Source organism: Neofelis nebulosa, chromosome 15, assembly GCF_028018385.1.
Source record: "Neofelis nebulosa isolate mNeoNeb1 chromosome 15, mNeoNeb1.pri, whole genome shotgun sequence".
Lineage (NCBI taxonomy): Eukaryota > Metazoa > Chordata > Mammalia > Carnivora > Felidae > Neofelis > Neofelis nebulosa.
Genome location: NC_080796.1, coordinates 39,398,542 through 39,421,932, shown reverse-complemented (window position 1 = coordinate 39,421,932; position 23,391 = coordinate 39,398,542). Strand labels below are relative to the sequence as shown.

Sequence of the window (23,391 nt, the reverse complement as noted above, 5' to 3'; positions counted from 1 at the left end):
AACCTGCAGTTCTCAAGTCTCTGATGGTAGACTAATCTCTCTTTCTCTTGGGATGCCTTGCTGCTGGAGAAAGTAAACTCCAGTGGTTTGCAGGAGTCCCTTCCCATATCATACAGCCACTGCTTAGAAAGCCAAAATGTGGATTCTGCCCGTGCTAAGAGTATATTCTAGTTATGAGTCCCCAAACTGGAAAAGTAACAGCAAGGTGATTTCTATAGATTTATTCTTGGGTAGTTGGTGTTACCTGGTACCATTATATATGGGATTGTTTTTAAATTTCACTTTTTGATTTTTCATTCATGTGTGTAGAAATTTAATTGATTTTTGTAGTATTGATCCCATATCCAGGGACCTTGCTAAATTTACTTACTAACTCTAATAGATTACTTCTAAAGTGTCTTCATCTGAGAGTGATAACAATTTTCTTTTTTCCAGTCCTTTTACGTGTTTTTCTCACCTTATTGCAATGGCTAGAACTCCCATACATTGTTGAACGGGACGATAGCCATCCTTGACCCATTCCCAGTATCAGAGGTAAAGCTTTCAACATCTCACCATTAAATGCGATGTTTGCTGTAGGACTTTCAAATATACTCTTTATGGGATTAAAGAAATTGCTTTCTATTCCTCATTTGTACACAGCAGAGATTTTATCATGAATACAGTGAATTTCATCAAACACTTTTTTTTTCAAATCCTTTTTGAATCTATTACAGGTATCACATTACTTTTTAACTTTAGTCTTTTAATGCAATACATTAGATAAATTAATTTTCTACTAGTAAATCCACTGTGCATTTGCACATAACTTTATATTCCTAGTATAAACCCAAGTTGGTTATGATGTAGTACTCTGCGTGACTCTGGGTTTCATTTGCTGGTATTTTGTATAGAATTTTTGTATCTGTGTTCACAAGAGGGATCAGCTTATTCTTTTCTTGTAAGATAATTTATCAGCCTCTGGTGTCAAGGTTATGGGGTTTCATAAGATAATTTCAGCAGTGTTCCATCTTTTTTTATACTATCAAAAATATTTTGTGTAAAATTGGTGATTTTTCTTCCTTAAATGGTAAATTTACCAGTGAAGTGACCTGGGCCTGGACTCTTCTTTGTTAGGAAGGTTTTAAAATATGCATTCAATTTCTGTAACAGATACAAGATTATATAATTTTCCTGTGTCTTCTTGGATCTGTCTAGGTTTTGTTTCTTTAGGAATTTGTGTGAATCATCTGATTTTCAAAAGATATGATGATGCCTTTTTTATGGAGAATTTTTTTAAACATTCAGAAAATTAACAAAAGTTGAAAAAGTAGTTTAAAAAGCAGTACAACTCCTTTTTACTCCTTGAGCTATATCAGAGTCAGTGGCCCACTGGCCTGATTTGTCATCACCCCCAGATACTTTAATGTATATTTTCTACAAAAAAGAATATTCTCTCGCATAACCACAATACAGCCATCTAAGTAAACACTTTAACATTGGCTTATTATTGCCATCTAATCCTCAGAATCCATTCACTGCCTGCTGTTGTCCAGATAATATCCATTATGGCAAAAGGATACGTAGTTCAGAATCATACGTTGTCGTGTTGCTTTAGTCTCCTTTGGGCCAGAGCAGCTTCTCCAGCCGTTCCTTTTTGAAGATGACAGGCCGTGTTTTAGAATATCTGCATAAGTCTGATATTTCTCATGATTAGGTTCAGGTTAAGCATCTTTAGTTGGAGGACCAAGGCAGTGGTGCTGTAGTCCTCTCATTGCATCCTGTCAGGTGATGCACACTTTGATTTGCCCTGTTACTCACGATGTTCGCTTTGATGTCTTCATTAAGGGGGTATCCATGCTAGATAATTAAGTACTTTGTCAGCAGGTGCTTTGTAAAAATGCGGACCATCTGTTCCTCAGAATTCTTTCAATTTGTTCATATATGTATTTATATCTAGAAGAACTCATGTTTTATTCTTCTCTTCAGTGTGTTATAATCAGTTACTTCAATTGTTTATTTGGAAGCTCAAATTGTGGGATTTGTTCAGTGCAAACTTCTTCAACGTGGCTTCTTTGCCTTTTTGACATGTCCCCATCATTCTTTGAATACAATCTAATTTTCAACTTGGTTTCATAGCCCTGAAATTTGCTATTTCTTCATGGAACCCTGGTTCCTTTCAGTAAAGAATAGATTTAGAAGCCAAGATCTAGGCACTAGGTGTGCACACTGGTGTTGAGATGTTGTTCTTAAATCCTCTCAGGAGACAGAGCTAGGATATTTAGGAATGATTGTGTGTGTGTGTGTGTGTGTGTGTGTGTGTGCGCATGTTATATGCATATTTATGCTATATTTACTTATTATTTAACAACTGAGTTCATTTTCACACTGATATCCTCGGTTCTAATCCAAGACCACAGTTCTTTTTTTCTCCCTTTCCGTATTTCTAACTTCCTTCTCCAACACTGAGAGACAGACCTGGCTTCCATTAAACTTCACATATTTATTATTTGATCAACCCCCGCCCCACCCCAGTCTGCATGCATGCTCCCTCACCCTATTTGGGTTCTGATATACCCTGCAGCCTTTCCTACTTGTGGATGTCCCCGTGGCCCTCAGAACATGGGTTGTGACACTCCAGCCCAGCTTACCATCCACATTGGATGGCCTCATCACCCTATGAGCTCTGGCTCTGGCTTCTTGCTTGGAGTCTGACACTATGCTCTAGGACTCCCCCTTGTCCCCATGTAGTTGTCTTCCTCACCCCACTTGGGCTCTGACACCACACTCCGGGTGACCTTCACTCATGGATACTCATGGATTTCCTGTGTCAGGCCAACTGTCTATGCTGATGCCTTCCTCTTTCACCAGGTATGCCTCTGTGTGGATTTCCTCTTAGGCTTTCACAGCCCACGCCTGTCCCCGCCCCCCACCCACCCACCCACCCACCATGGCTTGGATCCTACTCTGATTTTGACTCCTTTTTCCTTCAGTGTAGACACACTCTTCACCCTTTTGGGCTTTGTTGCCCCATGCCAGGCATCGCCATCGGGAACCTTCTTATCCTGTTGAGACTCCTGGTTGTTTTTGTTTGTTTGTTTTTTTGTTTTTTGTTTTGTTTTTTTAAGGTAGGAAGAGACCTTGTCTTGTTTTGTAAGTGCTCTACAATATGCAGATGGTAAATGAAATTGCTTTAAATATATCCATGCATGAACCCTTTTATGGATATATCATTTCCACAAAATAGGGTGGGGAGTTAGGTTGTAAAACAAGGGGGAAAGTAATAACAGGGTATCATCATTTTGGTGTTTGGCAGTTCCACTAGAAACTTCCTCTTAAGGTTGGATGTTTACAGTGTAATTTAACAACTGTAGTATAAATTATGTTATTTTATAAAACGTTTGTCTTAAAAATTTTCCAGTATCAGTTAAATTTTAGCCAACTCTTAGTTATTATACTGTGTAGACTATAAGAAGTAGTTGCCAATTAGAGAAAGAATATATTGTTGCAAAAGTTTGAAAGAGGAAAAATCTTCATAACTGCATTTTTAAAAATGAAATATCTGGGGTGCCTGGGTGGCTCAGATGGGTAAGCATCCGACTTCGGCTCAGGTTACTATCTCACGGTTCATGAGTTCAAGCCTTGCTTTGGGCTTTGTGCTGACAGCTCAGAGCCTAGAGCCTGCTTCAGATTCTGTGTCTCCTCTCTCTGCCCCTGCCCTGCTCACCCTCTGTGTCTCTCTCTCTCAAAAATAAGAATAAACACTTTAAAAAAAATTTTTTTAATGAAATAACTATTCCAGGTACATTTCGGTGTTCTTTCACTTTGTAAAGTAAAATGCAAAAGTAAAGTGAAAAGTAAAAAGTATGGTATTATTGTTTTCAAAACTTTGAGGATTTAGGTAATATTTTATAATTACATGAAAATAAAAATACATAAATAATATGTAAATTATATATATAATTTATATATTCCAATATGTATATTCCAAATTTCACAGCTTTAAAATTGTTTCTCTCAAATCAGAAACACTAGTGAAGTCTCCTCATGGAACCTACTTAGCATCTTTAAATATCACTAAGTGTCTTTTGGGTAACTAGTGCTTTAGTCCCTGGAGAGCAGTTACACTAAATGTCAACAAGAGCCAGATGACTAGAGCTCAGCTATGTAAATATATCCTGGTTGGCTGACATCTAAACTGGGACCTGATGGAAGTAAGGTATTAGATTATTACCGGACAGAAATTAGATTGTGTTGGTCACATGAGAAGGAAGTTCAGACAAGGATTAATATAGTGAAGCAGCTGTTGAAGAAGAAAGACCACAGAGAAGATGTTTTAATCAAGATGAATATGAAATCAGATTGAAGGATAAGGAAGACAAGGATTTGATCATGCGGGTTTTTTCTAGCCAACGTCCTTTATCTTCCTCCCTGCACCCTGTATGCTTTAGGCATATACTCTTTTTGGTTTGTTTCTTTTCCTTTTGTTTCATGTGTATATATATTTTTATACTCTCAATTAGTGTATAAGCTTTTGTAAGGGAAGTGTTTAGTCATTCTTTTCTTTTTCCAATTTTACTGAGATATAATTGATACATAACATTGTATTAGTCTAAGGTATTAGCACAACATAGGATGTGATACATGTATTTATTGCAAAATGATTTACCACAGTAAGTTTAGTTAACATCAGTCACCTCACATAGTTAAACATTTTTTTCCTAATAAGAACTTTTAAGATCTATTCTTTTAGCAATTTTTAAATCTACAGTACATTATTGTTAACTGTCATCATGCTGTATGTTGCATCCAGGATTTATTTATCTTTTAACTGGAAGTTTGTACCTTTTGACCACCTTCACACATTTCTTCCACTCCCCACCCTCACCTCTAGCAATGACCAATCTGTTCTCCATATCTATGAGTTCAGATTTTGTAGATTTCACTTATAAGTAACATCATACAGTATTTTTCTTTCTCCTTCTGACTATTCCACTTAGTGTAATGCCCTCAAGGTCCATTTGTGTTGTCACATGGCAAGATTTTCTTCTTTTTTCTGGCTGAATAATAGTCCTGTGTGTGTGTGTGTGTGTGTGTGTACCACATTTTCTTTATCCATTCGTCCATTGATGGACCCTTAGGTTGTTTGCCTGTCTTGGCTATTATAAAGAATCCTGCAGGGAACATGGAGTGCAGATATGTTTTTGCGATAGTGATTTCATTTTCTTCAGATAAATACCCAGGAGTGGAATTGCTTGATCTTATGGTAATTCTATTCTTAATTTTTTGAGGAATCTCTGTACTGTTTTTCCATGGTGGTTTTACCAGTTTACATTCCCACCCAAAGGACACAAGGGTCCCTTTTTCTCCACATCCTATTCCAGCATTTGTTATGCATTCTTTTTGTTATTGGACATTCTAACAGGTGTGAAATATCTCATTATGCTTTTGATTTGCATTTCCCTGATGATAGTGATGTTGACCACCTTTTCATGTACCTATTGGCCATTTGGATGTTTTCTTTGAAACAAATGTCTAGTTCCTCAGCCCATTTTTTTTTTTTTTTTTTTTTTTTTTTTTAGTATTTATTTTTGAGAGAGAAAGAGAGCATGAGCAGGGGCGGGGCAGAGAGAAGGGAAGCACAGAATCTGAAGCAGACCCTAGGCTCTGAGCTGTCAGCACAGAGCCCAACGCGGGGCTCAAACTCAGGACTGCAAGAGCATGACCTGAGTTGAAGTCAGACACTTAACTAACTGAGCCACCCAGGCACCCCTTCTCAGCCCATTTTTAAATCAGATTGTCATTTTGCTGTTAAATTGTATGAGTTCTTTAAATATTGAGTATATGATTTCTAAATATTTTCTCCTATCCCATAGATTGCCTATAATTTTTTTGATGGATTTCTATGCAGAAGCTTTTTATTTTGATATAGTCCCACTTATTTATTGCTTTTGTTGCCTTTGCTTCTAGCAAAGGCAAAATCTTGTCAAGACTGTTTTAAGGAACTTATTCCTTATGTTTTCTTTTAAGATTTATAGTTTCAAGCTTTATGTTCAAGTCTTTATTTTGAGTTGATTTTTGTGTGTGATGTGAGATAATGATACAGTTTCATTCTTTCACATGTGACTGTCCAGTTTTCCCATCATCATTTATTAAACAGACTATCATCTCCCATGTGTATTCTTGGCTGTTTTGTCATAAATTAATTTACTGTATGTGTGGGTTTATTTCTGGGTTCTCTGTTCTGTTGATCTGTGTGTCTGTTTTTATGCCAATGCCATACTCTTTTGATTACTATAGCTTTGTAATATAATTTGAAATCAGAAAGTGTGATACCTCCAACTTTGTTTTTCTTTTCCAAGATTGCTTTGGCTTTGGAGTCTTCTATGGTTCCATACAAAGTTTAGGATTGTTTTTTTCTATTTCTGTGAAAAATGCCAGTGGAATTTTGATAGAGGGTCACTTTGAATCTTTCTTTCTTTCTTTCTTTCTTTCTTTCTTTCTTTCTTTCTTTCTTTCATATAATTTATTGTTAGCTAACATACAGCGTATACAGTGTGCTCTTGGCTTCGGGAGTAGATTCCCGTGATTCATCACTTACATACAGCACCCAGTGCTCATCCCAATTTATGGACATTTTAACAGTATTATTTCTGCCAACCTATGAGTATAAAATATCTTCCCATTTATTTTGTGTCTTTTTCAGTTTCTTTCATCAGTATCTTGTAGTTTTTAGTGTACAGGTACATCTTTCATCTCCTTGGATAAATTTATTCCTAGGTATTGTGTTCTTTTTGAAGCAACTGTAAATGGAATTAAAAAAAATTCTTTTCTGATACTTTGTTGTTAATATGTAGAAATGGAGCTGATTTCTTATATTGATATGCATCCTGCAATTTTACTGAACTCGCTTTTTTTATGTTTATTTATTTTTGAGAGAGAGAGAGACAGAGAGAGCATGAGCAGGGGAGGGGCAGAGAGAGAGGGAGACACAGGATCCGAAGCAGTCTCCAGGCTCTGAGCTGTCAGCACAGAGCCCAACATGAGGCTTGAACTCAGGAACTGTGAGATCATCACCTGAACCGAAGTTGGATGCTTAATCTCAGTCTGAGCCACCCATGTGCCCCCAAATTCACTTATTCTAACAGTTTTTTGGTGGATTCTTTCAGTTTTTTATCTATATAATATCATCATCTGGAAGTAGAGATAGTTTTACTTCTCTTCCAATTTAGATGCCTTTTATTTCTTTTCTTTCTCTGGCTGGGATTTCCAAAACTATATTAAATAAAAGTGGTAAGAGTCAGATCCATGTCTTGTTCCTTATCTTAGAGAAGAAGCTTTCGGCTTTTCATTATTGAATATACTGTTAGCTGTGGGTTTGTCATATGTGGCCTTTATTGTGTTGACTAATGTTCTTTCTGTACTCAGTTTCTTGAGAGTTTTTGTCATGAATAGATGTTGAATTTTGTCAAATGCTTTTTTTACATCTACTGAGATGATCCTATGATTTTTATCCTTTGTTTTGTTAATGTGTTGTATTACATTGATTTGCAGATATTGAACCACCCTTAAATCCCTGGAGTAGATCCCAATCTATCATGCTGTATGATGCTTTTAATGTATTGTTAAATTTGGCTTGCTGATACTTGGTTGAGAATTTTTGCACCTGTGTTTATTAGAGATATTGACCTGTAATTTTCTTGTGGTGTCTTTGTCTGGCTTTGGTATCAAGGTAATGCTGACCTGGTAAAATGAGTTTGGAAGTGTTCCCTCCTCTTCTATTTTTTTGTAACATTTTGAGAAGAGTTAGTATTAATTTTTCTTTAAGTTTTGGTGACTTCACCAGTGAAGCCATCTGGTCCTGAACTTTTGTTTTTTGGGAGATTTCTTTGTTGTTGTCATTGTTTTGCTTTGTTTTGTTTTATTAGAGACAGAAAGACTGGGGAAAGGACAGAGGGAGAGAGAATATTAATTAGGCTCATGCCCACTGGAACCCGGTCTCACGACCATGAGATCTTGACCTGAGCTGAAATCAAGAGTCAGATGCTTAACTGACTGAGCCACCCAGGCACCCCGGGAGGTTTTTGATTACTGACTGGTTATTTGTCTGTTCAGATTTTATATTCATGATTCATTCCTGGTAGCTGGTATGTTTCTAGGACTTTATCTGTGTCTTCTAGGTTGTCCCATTTATTAGCACATAATTGTTCCTGTTAATCTTATATGATCCTTTGTATCTGTTATATCTGTTGTAATGTCTCCTTTTTCATATCTAATTTTATTTATTTGAGTCCTTTCTCTTTTTTCTGGGAGGGTGGCACCTATTCTCTTCCACGTAGGTGTGGACATTGAAGCTGACTCCATCTCCACCTTCACTCTGATGGCTTCTGATTAATCTGAGTGAATTATGGCAATCCCATTCCCCTGAGATGGGTTCAGGACTAGATATGTACCTAGTTCTGTCAGTGCTATCCGTGGGACTATGTGCTGAGCAATTTGAGGTCTGAGATCTGAGAAAGATCACCTCTCTTTTAAAAAACATATATATAGGTAAAGATAAAGGAAAAGACGGTATTCTGACTCCTGAAACCACAACACTGGGAAATTTTTAATTGATTTTATGTTACAGTAAATACTAGATATTACCATTTAATTTATAATGCAGTGACTGATTAAATATACATCTTTAATGAGGGGAGACATTGGTTAAATAATTTAAAAACTGTCAGTAGAGAATATATTTGGAAACCACAGGATATCCAACTATCAATGTCTTGCTGTTGTACTTTTTAACCTAGCAGGATTTGTTTCAGGCTTCAAGAAGTTTGGACATAGCTACTTAGTGATGTTTCAGTTACCCTGATATGTTCTATTTGTCTGCTTCTCCATCCTTAGCTTTCATTGTCACGCTTGTTGCTTCATGGTTACAAAATGGCTGCAGCGCGTCCAAGGAAGAGGAAGGAGAAAGGCCAGTGGACAAAAAGAGCATGCCAGTTGAGTGGGCCTGCTTTTATCAGGAAAACCAAAGGTTTCCTGGAAACCCCTCTCTGAAACCTGGGGTGTTGTGTTTTATTTGCTGCTAAGTGCAGTGTATCAACTTTATCTTCCTTTCTCAAATTTAGTTTCAAATATGTTAGTTCAGTAACTTGTTTATTTTTTGCTTATGCTTTATCAACTAAATGTTAGACTCACTAGGTAGGACATTTAGTTTTCTTTTTCTAAAATTTGGGCTTCTGAGCTATAAATATGTAAATTTGTGCTAAGTTCATGCAAATTTTAATTTGAACCAGGCATTGTGGAAATTTTTAAATGAGTTTTGTTTTTCTTATGTAAAGTTTTTCTGTCTTAGGAAGAACAGAAAACCTATTGAACATTTGAACTGAACTCCATTATAAGAATTACAATACAAAATACCTCCTCTCAGGGTCCCTTTTGAGAACAGAGATTCACAGTCCATTAAAAGAAAAAATGAGCAGTGTTTAAATTTAATATCTGATATTGCATTCAGGATTTAGCTGAGACTTAGCTGTTCTTAAATTATGTACTCAACTTTTTTTTTTTTTTTTTTTTTTAAATCATCCACCTCCCCCCACCTGCATCCTGTTCAGAGACGTATTTATTCTGGGTTATGGAGATCATTGAGGTAAAAATTAAAAGGATAATTTAAGGCTGAAAGAAAATATGGTTCGAAATGAATTGCTGCAGGTAGCAATGCGCGCTATAGACAAGGTAGAGCTGAACTTTGGAAGGAGTTAGGGACACATGGTGCAGTGGGGCAGTGAGTGGCCGCTGGGTAGTTGAGACAGGCTGAAATGCAGTTTTAAGTCTCTGTTCAGTGTTAGGGATTAGGCCTAGATTCACCGTGCACCTCAATTTAGGATTCTGGATCTAGGGTGGATGTGGAAGAATAGTTCCGAGCTAAATGCCAGTTTAAGTTAATCTCAGTCATTGGAGAAAATAAATGATGTCTTATATTTGTTGTACCCACCATATTCTCACCTGTTGTGACTAGAGGAGCCACTCGTCATAGGGGAGTAGGTAAAATGTGTATGCTTCCAGACTGTTTGGAAAGAAAGAACTAAGTAAATAAGCTATTGCACTAATATTTTTCGCTCTCCCATTTTTATGGTACATGACAGCATCTCTCCGAGAATATGACTTTTATCTTTCCTAATCTTATTATGCAGGAGGAGAGGAGTGGAAAACCAGGCTATTTTATTTCTCTGTCTCTCAATTAGGGAAGGAGGAAACTCATGAGTGAATCTAACAGTTATGTTGCCACAGATTTTTTAATCCAGTTTTTTTTTAAGTTATTTACAGTTATTGTGGACGGTACTGCATGTTGAGGCTAATTGGAAACAGTGACCAGATTCTTAATCATTGTCAGGAAACTGCATTCAGAGAATGAGAAGAACACCCCCACTGGATGAATTGCAGCCACCACCATATCAGGATGACAGTGGTTCTCCCCATCTCTCATGTACGCCCTCAGAAATTGGGGACAGTAAATGTGAATTTTCCCACTGCAGCAACAGTCCACGATGCTCATATAACAAGTGCCCAAGTGAAGGAAGCACAGGTCACGAAATAGAAAGTTTTCATAATAAAGGATATGAAGAAGACGTTCCAAGTGACAGCACTGCAGTCCTGAGCCCAGAAGTAAGTAAAAAAGCACATAGAGTTTTTTAAATGGACGTTATTGGAGGATAATAATCCTGTGCTTCTCTTGGTAAGACGGTTTCATCACTATCCTTGTCCTTTGTGGCTTAAGGTACCCGTGTTCTCCTTGATCTAATCTTGATCCAGCAGACATGTCAGGACTGTCTCGACCATCCTTCACCCACCCCACCCCCTTTTCCCCAAAAGGAGGATGCGTAGCTAAAAATGAGAGCAATACACAAGATACTGAAAAATTGTCTTCCCCAGGTTTCCACCTCAAGATAGGTCTTTTTTATTTTAACATTGTATACCAAACATTCTGGAATTACCTGTTTCTTCCATCTTGAGGCTCCTATTATGTGTTTTTTATTTTTAAACTTCTTTTAGTTTGGATATTTTTACTTCTGGGAGGTTGCTCACTGATGTTTTATAGGTTTTTCAAAAATGATGTTTTTGCATTTTTATGTGATGGAATATGGAAGGGAGAGTGATGCTCAGCTTTATTAACAACATTTGGATTCATGGCATCACTCAGAGTTGTTGGTTGTGTTTTAAGTTATTTCCTATTTTGAAGCAAGAAAGTGAAAATGACAACAAAAATACATGTGTTGAGCTCTTGAAGTCTTTCCATGTTCTTAAAAGGATTTGTTTTAATCTTTCAACAATGATGAACACTGCAATAGTAATTTGAGGTTTCCATTAGGTACTATGTACTTTTAGGACTTAGTTTCCTTTAGGTTGCGGCCTTTTACAACTTTTGTCCCAAACAGCACTTCATAGTAGTACTCTAGTTATGTCAGTGTTCTCACTAGGTGAATTCCATATTCTGCCAAAATTAAATAATGAAAGTAGAGCCATGAACAGAATTCCCACAATTTTAAGTTTTTCTTACATAATTTCTAAAAACACGTGCTATCTGTCACTATGTTTCTACTATTTCTAGTATTCTAATATAGTATCTAATTGAGAAGAAAATTCCACATTGGAATTTTACGTTTAACACGTCCGTATTTCATGGTTTTCCACAAAGACTATTTCTTTGTGCTCTGTGCACGAACAAATTTGAGACCACTGTTTTGTAGGTTTACACACCGGATAGATAGCCAACAAGTTAATGGAGGAGCCTGGATTGTGGAGTTAACAATAACAGTAGCAGTCAACAGTTGTGCCAGAAATTTGGCTATAAGCTTTATAGTCAGCTCAGTTAATTTTAGCAACCTCATCTTCAGGAAGTTATTTCCATTTTACAAATGAAAATATTAAGACTCAGAGAGTTAAGCAGTTTGCCCACATACAAGCACCTACTAGATGGTAGAGCTGTAATGCAAACCCAGGTCTGTCTGACTGCAAAAGCAGTGCTCTTAACAACTATATTCTGTTGCCCTTCTTGACCTAAATCGTTGTGTGGGAAATTACTTTGATCATTGACATGGTACCCTCCCTTGCCTGGTACCCTACCAGGCAAGCTGTTTCAGAGAACTCATGGACCAAATTCAGATGCTCAGATCACGTGTGTGTGTGTGTGTGTGTGTGTGTGTGTGTGTGTATGCACATGTGTTTTAACCTATTTCTTTTTTTTTTCTTTTTTTTTTAATTATGAAATTTATTGTCAAATTGGTTTCCATACAACACCCAGTGCTCATCCCAACAGGTACCCTCCTCAGTGCCCATTACCCACCGTCCGCTCCCTCCCACCCCCCATCAACCCTCGGTTTATTCTCAGTTTTTAGGAGTCTTAACCTATTTCAAATATAATGTAAGAAGAGGAGCAAGGTGAGGTAGGTTAACACACTTAGAATAGGATGCCAGTAGGTACAGGTGGTAGGAATACACTATATATAAGCCTTGGTTTAAGTAATGCCCAAGTGTCCTATGTCACTCTTTCTGCCCCATCAGTGTTCCCTATATATGGTTGTAGTAACAGGGACAAGAGTTGAGTTTTTTTGTTTTTGTTTTTTTTTTAAAGTAATCTGTACACCTAGCGTGGAGCTTGTACTCACAACCGCCAGATCAGGACTTGTATACTCCACCAGCTGAGCCAGCCAGGCACCCCAAGAGTTGAGATGTAAACAACAGTGCCAGGGGCCAAAAACATATACTTGTTTTCTGGGAGAGATGCAGGGACAATTACTCCTGTCATCAGTAAAAGTTGCCAATTAGCCTACTAAATCAACCTAGGTTCTATTTCCATTAAGGAACACATGGGTGACAGAGCTTTAGCTCAGAGGTGACATGATCATGGCTTGGGCCTTGCATTCCTTCCTTTAGGCAGTACTCATTTGTTCTATTATATTTTTGATTCATTATGTCTGTCTTTGGCATATCTTCCAAGTTATTAATTTAGTTACTATCTGTATTTACTGTATCTTCTGAATTTTGCCTCTCAGATTACTTCCTTATTCATTATTTATAGTTAACACAGGCGTTGAGTTTTGCCCATATTTCAGAAGCTGCCAGCTTGCTGTCTGTTGACACTTAGTCTCTTCTATCCTGCTTGTTTTTGTGTCTCTGTAGCAGAATTGAATATATTCAGACTCTACAGCAAGTGCATGTTGTATCAATATCTAGATGCTTTTATAGCCTCTGTTAGTATAAAGTCTACTCTTGTGTTTTTCAAATTTATTTTGCTTTCTACTGTTCCTTTAATAGATACTATTTATCAAGTAGAAAAGTCTTACTTTCCTCTTCGTTTAATTCAGGGCATAGCTATGTTAGTGCCCATCTACACGCACAACTGAACTGGGATAGGAGTGAGGGTTCCAGTGAGGGTTCCCTGGCAAGAAGGTCAAAAACTCTGCTGATGACCTGTTACTAGCTGACAGTCATTCAAATGTAGACACCTTGAAAGGAGGGATTATTTTCTAGTAGCCTGTTTAGAGAACACAAATAGTAATTTTTGTCTATAAAGGTCCACCCTTTTAACCCTCTCCGGGACGTTATGAAATTTTTTACTGCCTTGTAAATCTTAGCTATTATGATACTATTTTAGAAAGTATTTCATTGAAAAATCAAAGCCATGTAATTAATCATCTTTGATTGCCAATTATGAACTGGCATGCGTTAAAACATTTTGCTCTAGATTGTCAGGTTTTTTTTGACAGAATAAGAATATGTTTATCCTGATTTCATCATATTCCATTTAAAAAAAAAAAAAAAGCCGAATCCTTCTCTAAGAGTCTGTTCCCTCTCCCTAAGTGTTGTTCTTCATTTCTTCTTTTTTTTTCATACATGGTACCAAGCAGGGTCACCCATAGGTAGACATGTAAGATTTATATGTAAAAGGCCTGAGTATTTTTGGTTCTCTGCTGAGTCTTCCCCAACTAAAATACAGCCTGGCACATGGTTAGTACAACAGTTAGAGTTTGTGTTCAGCTGCTTTAACAAGAGACCAATATGATGGCTAAAAACCACAAAAGATTGTCTTTCATTTAACGACAGTCTAGGGGAGTAGGTGGCTTCGCTCTACATCATTCAGAGGCTTGCGGCGGGGGTGGCGGGGGGGGGGGGTGGCGGGCAGGGCGGAAGGTTGTTTTTTTGTCACTCTGCTGTCCCCTGGAGTATTTGTCTTAGTCCACATGGTCCAAGCAGCGCCACCCATCCTACCTGCGTATCTGCTGGTGGGAAGCCTGAGAAAAAAAGAGAGTGAAGGTCAAGTAATTTCCTCTATAAACCTAATCTGGATGTTTCAGACATAACCCTGCTTGCCTCCCACTGACCAAAGCCAAGTCTCATGAGCATAGCGGCCACAAGGAAAGTTTTGAAGGGCGGTCTCTTGTGGGACAGTGTGTTTCTGCCTCAACTCTGGTAGCCCTTCTCAGAAATGCAAAAAGGAAGAATGGGACTAGTAGGAGTGGCTGCTACCGTAGGCACCAAGGACATGTTCAGAAGCAGAAAATTATAAAATTGGTCCACATTTTAAAATGTCCATCATTTTAAGATGTTTAAGACTTGTTAAAATGCTTGAAGGGACAAAGTGGTGTCGTTGAAAGATCAGAGACCTGGGTTTGGCACAGTCGGTAAGTAGCCAACCCTTTTGTTACATTCCAGGGACTTAGGCTGGCAGGAATTTGAGACAATTCTGGGTAAAACAGGTACAGCTTCTTCCAGCCTCATCATTAAAATGTACAGTTTTGGTCTTTCTGGAAGTTTTGAAATGTGTAGTCAGCGATTTTCAACAGTAAGTAACCTCAGAAAATAATACGTACTTTTAAATTGAGGTTAAAAATTAAAGTGTAAATAATGTATGTGTTATGGAAAATAAGTATTTGGCCACAAGTATTTTTGAGGCCTCTGTATTTATACTTTCATATTTCCCATTTCCCTTGATTTCCAAGCCTCAAGGTGCTTACACTCTGTTACAGATGGGGTGTTTTAGAACAAACTTTCCAAAAGGGACCAAATTTTTCAATGGCATTATGCTTGTATTCATTATCTTTCTATCCAGCCTAATATTGAGCTGTCAGTTGCATTGTTTATAATGTTGAAAGTGCAATTTAGTAGTTTCCTACGAAAGGAAGAGAGATACATCTTGAAGCATGTATTTTTAATTATAAAAACATATATCCAACTTTCTCAAAATTGTGATGGGGAATACTAAATTCTTTGTATTATGATAAGCTTTTGAGTTTAACCTACCACGTTTACTCCTCTGACCTTGTGGAGTAGCTTTTGATCGTAGTTGACTATTACTTATTATTCTTATTATTACCTTCTTTGTGACAGTTTTCACATCCTCCTCCTAAAGCAGTATCAGATGTTTATTTACATGCTCGATTAAATACTAGAGTTAAAAACTGAAAACATTTAAATTTGCTTTTCTTAGGATATGTCAGCTCAAGGATCATCTTCACAGCTTCCCAAACCTTTTGATCCTGAGCCAGAAGCTAAATATGGCACACTGGATGTGACTTTTGACTATGACTCACAAGAACAGAAGCTTCTGGTAACAGTGACAGCTGTCACCGATATCCCAACATATAACAGGACAGGTGGCAACTCATGGCAAGTACACCTTGTTCTTCTACCTATAAAGAAGCAGAGAGCAAAAACCAGCATCCAGAGAGGACCATGCCCTGTCTTCACAGAGACATTCAAGTTCAATCATGTTGAATCTGAGATGATTGGAAATTACGCAGTTCGGTTTAGACTGTATGGTGTACACCGTATGAAAAAGGAAAAGATTGTGGGGGAAAAGATTTTTTATTTGACGAAATTGAATCTTCAAGGGAAAATGTCACTACCTGTGATATTGGAACCTTCTTACAATCATTCTGTGAGTATCTGATCAAATAGCCTGACTATGCTTTATGTCGTGATATATAACGTAGAGAGTTTTTAAAATCCATTATCAGTCCAGCCACTTTTTCAGTCTTTTTTAAATGCAATAATCATGCCTTTACAAAATTTCTAAGCCCTGGATAGGTAGGTCTAATTTTTTCTCATTCTAGAAAAGTTGCCCTTGAAGATTATATGTGACTTATGTATTTTGTTTAGTCCTTCACAGAGTCCAGTCCAATGTCTTACACATTTGTTCCTGTGTTAAATATTTATTAGATGATTGATTATGACATCAAACGAACTCCATGCAGATTTTATTGTTTCTTTTCCAGGTTAAAACTAAGTGGTACAGTAAGATCTAGCCCCGTATCTTATTTAATATGCCACAGAAATCATTTGCTTTTATAGAATATGTACTGCTGCCCAGGTCATGGCTAATTATCTTTCCAGAACTGCTATGAAATTATTTTTAAAGGTTCAAAAGAAAATCTGGCCTTGTTATACTCTGTACCCTTTCTAAACAAATGTTTTGCAGTAGTTTGGGGAGAATACTTCACTTTCGTCTATGAGCTATTATCCCTTTTCCCTTTTTTGCTCCAGGTTCTGATCACATATAAGTCTCTCTCCCTCTCTCCCTCCATATTTTTAACTAAATTCCCGCAAGACATTGCAAATCACAGGAGAGTTGACCTGCTTCTTTAAACCAGAGATACAGTATGTCACATAGTTATTTAGATTATGAGAAAATCTGTGATATGCTGTAAGTGTAAATTACAAATTGTATTTATTCCTCTCTACTATATTGAATTAAAAGCATTTTTATAATATAAATACAGAGATTTTAGAATGGATATTTATTTTTAAATAAAGGTATAATATTTGAGGGTTGTTTTTAAGCTTTTAAAGGGTGTAAGCATATGTTCAAGATCAGAGAATTTATACCAGGAAGCATTTGATCTTATAGGACCCTCATTCACATTAGATTTTTTTTTCACCATACCATTTCAGCTGGATGATTTCAACATTTTTAAAACCAAAGGCCGTAGTAAGTATAGTATATCCCTTCAGGTTTGTAGGATACTGTTTAGCCTTTATTGATAACTTGTTACAATTTTAAATTGCAGAATTACCACTGTGGGGAAATATCCCTTTTAAAAATATAATATCAGCAGTTTATCAGAGGAGAGAGAAAAGAAGTCCAGGCAGTATTTCAGAGTTGGAAAAAGCAGTTTTTTATAAAATTGAATATTTGGCAGTTCTTAATAGGATTGTAAACTTTTTCATGATTTGGTCTGAGTGATGACTAGTTAATCTGTGAAAACACATTCTTATAGAGAAATATACCTGATTTAAATTGGAAGAGAATGACCGTATCATCATGAGGTATGTATTTTGTATTTATTTACTTCAAATGATCCATTTCCAACTCTGTGTTAATTATATTCATTTCACAAACAAAATGAAGCAACAGAAAATAATATGGTTTCATCTCTGGTCCAACTAAATTATTTCTGTATATACCTACATAACATGTAGGGGCTTGTAGTCCTTGATTCTATATTTCTGACAACCAGTATAGTAAATTTCTGAAGCATGTTCCCAAAAAGAAAAAAGTGCTAGACAAATAGCTTCTAAGAATCTGACTAGAACTGTCCATTGCTCTGGGAGAATTTTTTCTCTACACTGCCACCCTTTTCAGATTTACTGCCTGTGTTTAATTGTTCCTCTCTCTTTCCATCTTTCCCGTTCCACCTTCTCCAAATCCAAAATATTTTGGCTTCTGTGCCAAAAACAATTTAGCACACCACAATTTTGAGGTCAAGACTCATAATTCTATCAGTTGTCTTGTCATAACAATAAAATACTCCTAGAATGTATGTGTTCTGTATGTGCTACGGTGTTTATGTTCTCTTTGCTTAAGTTTTGATACTAACCGTATAGAAAAATCATGTGATTATAGATTACATGGGTGATTTTAGCTTTAATTTTATAAGATGTAATAATAAATGAGTGAGAAGTTGTCATAATTAAACAATTTATTCTTGTAGCTTTTGAATAATTGCTTGATGTCGTTGCAAGAATATTAATTAGCCTTTAGGTAAAGGACAGTTTTAAGATATTCAAAAATTGATATACTATGATTAAACATATTTGCAGTTTAATAACAGTTTACTTTCATGGGTAATAATAGAAAAACAGAATTCTACAATGGAAAATTTAACTTTATATTCAGGAACTGATCAAATCAGTATATTGAGAGAAAAAATGATCACTATCACCGGATGACTGAGAACTAAACCCTGAGTTTCCCTGAGGGTAGAATTTAAGTTGAACTTTAAGATAAAGATTCGGTTTGATCACTGAATGATAGAAAACATACAGAGTTGAAAAGCATGAGTCCTTTGTACTAACTAGCTGTGGCTGTAACTTTGGATAAATTATCTAATCACTTTGGGCATCAGGTTTCTTAATAGTAAAATGAGGGAATTAAACCAAATGTCCCATCTATCTCTGATATTATGATTCTACTAATATATTTTGGGAAAGGCATTAGGTAAGAACAGAAATGGGTGGAATTTAGATGCATTTGGTGTGCTAAATATATGACATTTTGTTTGGATATTTATTATGATTTCTCACTCCTCCATATATTTTCAACTGTCTTCTAATGTCTGAGAAAGTCCCAACTAATAGTCCCACCTCCCTGAGGGCAAGTTCACTTTCCCAGCCTGACTGGTAGCTCGGGCAGAGCCACGCTCGCGAGGCGCTGCAGTCCTATTCGTGTCCAGGAAACCTCAGTACAGACTGAACAGAGAAGCAGGGGCTGCACTCACATCATGTTTGCATGGGCTGATGGTGGAGGAATCTGATACTCAGAGTCCGTAGCAATTCTGAATTAGCTTTGCTGGTGCAGAAATAGTATGTGTGCTTGACAGTGACTGTTGCAGGAGAGAAAAGACCTTGGCACATGAGTGTCCATGGGGAGCAGTGGCACAATTTCCTCACCGGGCCAGTTCTGCAGCGTAGTTTTTTAGTTTTTGTTCTTGAGAAGCGTACCCATAAGCCTATTCTCTAGTCATCCTGATTCCCTTAATAAATCACTCTTCCGTTTAATGTTAGCTTCCAGTGTTTTCAGATAAGAACCCTGACTGACAAATGTTGAAATAGCCATATGGTTTATTATTTAGTTGTTTTAGTCATCTCTGAAGCCAGACTCAACAGCTGGAATGTTATCAGTTACCCTTCCTGCCCCGGTGTACCCCTCTTACTGGGACTTTTCTCATATACTCATCTTTGTTCATATGGCACTCTTTCCTGGTATATAACCCCAGCTACTTTCTTCACCTGCATCTTTAACGCCATATTACTCTGTATAACAGTTGCCTGGAATGGCATCTCCCCCCAACTTTTTTTAATTTTTTTTTTTTTTTTTGAGAGAGAGAGACAGAGCACGAACAGGGAAGGGGCAGAGAGAGAGGGAGACACAGAATCCAAAGCAAACTCCAGGCTCTGAGCTGTCAGCACAGAGCCCGATGCGGGGCTCGAATTCACAGACAGGGAAATTATGACCTGAGCCAAAGTCAGGCACACAACCGACTGAGCCACCCAGGCACCCCACCTCTCCCCTTTTCTTAATTCCAGTTGTATTTCTCATTCAGCTACTAGATTTCTTAATAATATTAGATTTTTTATAATGATTTATTAATAATGAGACTTTGTTCTTTCTCTCACAACCCTTCCTATACAGACACTATTTAACTAGCATAATGGATGCAGTGTGACCAGCTAGGAAATGGGGACTTCAGTCCTATAGCTGCAAAGCACTGAATTCAGCTACCCCCTTGAATGAGCTTAGAAGTAGATTCTTGGCCAGAGCCTCCAGATAATAGCCCAGCCCAGCTGAAACTTTGATTTCAGTCTCCTGAGACCCTAAGTAGAGAATCCAGCTGAGCTCATTTGGACTTCCTACCGCAGAAAGTGTGTTGAAACTTAAGCTTTAGCAATAGAGGGCGCTTAACATGTGCCTTGACATCTGTGTTCCATTCAGTCTGGCTCCATGTCATATTTCTGTGTGAATGCATAGCATCTATAGTAAGTAGACGTGGGAGTGGGTGGGCTTGTCTCTGAGGGAAGGAGATCCTCAGGAACTCCTAGACTTAAAGACTGCAGAAAGGAGGGGTAAGGTAGGAAGAAAGAAATACTAAAATATCCCAAGAGCCAAGAATCAGTTATGAAGGAAGGAATGATTAACTTTGTCAAATGCTACTAATGGAACCAATAATCTAAGTATTGAAACTGCTCATTGAGGGGCTCCTGGGTGGCTCAGTTGGTTGAGCACCTGACTTCAACTCAGGTCATTATCTCACAGTTCGTGAGTTCAAGCCCTGTGTCCGGCTTCGTGCTGACAGCGCGGAACTTGGAGCCCACTTTGTGGGTTTGTGTCTCCCTCTCTCTCTGCCTCTCCCCTGCCCATGCTCTGTTTCTCTGTCACTGTCTCTCTCAAAAACAAATTAACATTAAAAAGAAAAAGAAAAAGAAAACTAACTGCTCGTTGAATTCAGGATATTCAGGTAATGGGTAGCCTTAGCGGGACCAATTTGGATGGGGTAGAGGGTAGGCAGAATACAAACTAGAGTGGTAATCATGGGGACAACTTTTAAGCCAAATTTGGCTATGAAAGTAGGAAGGAAGAGGACTTTAGGAAAGATGTTTTTGAGGTTAGGAGAAACATGGGCACACTTAAATACTAATGCCAATGGGGTGCCTGGGTGGCTCATCCGATTAAGTGTCTGACTCTGTGCTGACAGCTCAGAGCCTGGAGCCTGCTTCTGATTCTGTGCCTCCCTCTCTCTCTGCCCCTCCCCTGCTCGCACTTTGTCTCTCTCTCCCCCTCTCAAAAATAAATAAAACATTAAAAAAATTTTTTTTGAATACTGATGCCAACGATGTAATCAGTGATGATGTACAGTATCAGGGAACAAATTGAAAATGGGGATTAACCGATACATTTGGGATGATGAGAGGCAAAAATGTTAAGAGTATTTTTAAGACATGTGTTTAAATTGTGGACCGTGAAATCTCAGTTGAAGAAAGACGGAAGTAAAGCTAGAAAGGGACTGACAGGCAGTGGAAGGAGAAAGGCTGGTGGACTGAAAATCCCAAGGATATCAAGGAACAGATGAGACAGGAGGAGTTGAAGAAGTGTGGAATGACAGGGGAATGTAGTTAGAGAAGAGACTGCTTTCAGTTAATTTCAGTGATGGACGACAATGGTCCAGAGTGAGTATCTGCGATAGAATAAGAGGCACAATCACCGGAGATGGATAAGTTGGTCAGGAGAGGCCAGGTTCTTGGTGGCTGGCTTATCCACCTGCACACTGGAGTCACAAAAGATCCTGGCAGAAATTAAAGTACAAAAGAAGATTGAATGAAAGATTATTGTTCTCGAGGAACGCAAAGGAAATGCCCAGGACAGACTATCTATGAAGACAGGATGATATCAGCCTTAAAGAAAAATAGTTATTCTTGTCTATAAATTCAGAGGAAGAATGTTTGAGAAAGCAGCGGAGAACTTTGCTTTTGACCCTAAGGCATTTCAGGTACGAGGGAATAACCAGGATGGATAAGTCTGCAGAGGATGATGTATCCTCAGGGAAGAATTGGATTTTGGTTGAAGTAAAGCATTGGGGGGTTCACAGAAGAACCTAAAGTTCTGGAGGAGTTTATCATAGATCAGGAGTACCAGAAGGCATAGTGAAGAGATTCAGAAAAGGAGGAACATAACGCAAGGAACATAATGTCTTAAAGTAAAAGACGTAGCCAATATCATCAGGGATTTGCCTTCATTTAGGTTGCTCTGAAATGTCAAACCCAATTATAATTTGAATCTATTTAAATCTCAGATTTTCTATAAAGTCTAATTGAAATCCCATCTTTATAGAAATTTGTTACGTTGTTTCTAATATAAATTTAAATTAGTTGATCTTATCTTTGTTTTTTAAATGTTTAGTTTTGAGAGAGACAGAGAGGGTGAGCATGAGTGGAGGAGGGGCAGAGAGAGAGAGGGGGACAGAGGATCCATCCAAAGCAGGCTCTGCACTGACAGCAGTGAGCCCAATGTGGGGCTGAAACTCACAAACCGTGAGATCATGACCTCAGCCAAAGTCAGATGCTCAACCGACTGAGCCACCCACGTGCCCCAATCTTATCTATCTTTGTATACCAAATATCTAGTAGTGGTTATTGCTGTATGAATGTTGAATGGATGGATGGATGAGTAGGTACATGTGGTACCTATTGTTTCTGACTTGTTGCCTCTGATGCTTGTTTTTGTGGCTAGTCATAGGTTTTCTTGTTATTGAACTTGTTCTGTGCCCTTCTAGATTTTAAATACTTTAAGAATAGAGACTGTGTGTGTTTGATTTGTATGGTTTTAGTTATACTTACTTTTCGTAGAACCTAGAACATAGGTATTCAGTGAATACCTATTAAATTGATTCATCAACATGTTCAGGTAAGCCTAATCATTTAAAAATTCTTACTAAGGTCTATTTCATTATTCCCTGCTAGGTATCAAAACAGCCCTGTTAGGAATCTTTTATGATTTAGAATCCAGTGAGTATACTCATAGGGTAATTAAATAGGAACACATCACAGAGTGTTTTATTTTTAAATAATAATCAACTAGAGACACATATGCTTATGTACTTTCCCATTCAAGAGTATAATGCCACAGTCTTTCAGACTTCCTTATGACTTACTAAAATGATGATCTTCTTTTAGGTACTTTAGAACCTATAATTCTTAAAATTCCTGTCTCTCAAAAATAGCCTATCTTTTTGTTAATAGATTGAATTAATTTAGTTTGATATTTATACTGTGACTGTTATTTTTAAGACAGGTAAATTATTACTTATACTCTGTAATTGAAATGTGTGTCCTCCTAAGAATCATACTTTAGTCTGTATTATTAGCAAGTGTCTTCCAAAACTTAGCTTCACCTGTTTTCATATTCACGACATTCACATACTACCATTGTGAAGAATCTACATTTAGAAAATGTACGTTACACTCCTTAATCCTAAAGCAATTAAAAATAGAGCTTCATGATAAACTAATGATCACAGTTAAAAATTACTACGTGAAGGAGAAAGCTGCCTGTGTATAATTCAGTTCCCTAGACAATAACACCAGTATGAGTCATGGCTCACTTTAGTGTAAAACTAAATAGTTACAGACCTATTTAGAGGCAGTTATTCAGAGTAGGTAAGCATATATTATCAGTAGAGAGGAATAGCTCTAGTCTGGGAAGTATTGTTATTAGATAAATCTTTCAGTGAAAGAGAATCTAAATTAGAAAATAAAAGGAAGCTTTTTGTTTAAATCAGATTCTTAGTTTACAGGGTCAAAAGAAGTCAAGTTTAGATCCTACGTCTCAAGAAATTTTGAACATGCAGAAAAATTGAGTGGGAAAAA

At 37.4% G+C, this 23,391-nt stretch overlaps 1 protein-coding gene across 6 annotated transcripts in view; it reads left to right on the top strand.

The window, feature by feature from the left end:
* The window catches only part of SYT14 (synaptotagmin 14), a 236,305-nt gene that overhangs the window by 145,949 nt on the left and 66,965 nt on the right, over positions 1-23,391 (top strand). For all 6 annotated transcript variants that reach the window (XM_058702300.1, XM_058702302.1, XM_058702301.1 and 3 more), the window contains 2 exons: positions 10,367-10,638; positions 15,461-15,910. In XM_058702300.1, the coding sequence (XP_058558283.1) occupies positions 10,367-10,638; positions 15,461-15,910 (722 nt within the window). The remainder of the gene's footprint in view (positions 1-10,366; positions 10,639-15,460; positions 15,911-23,391) is intronic.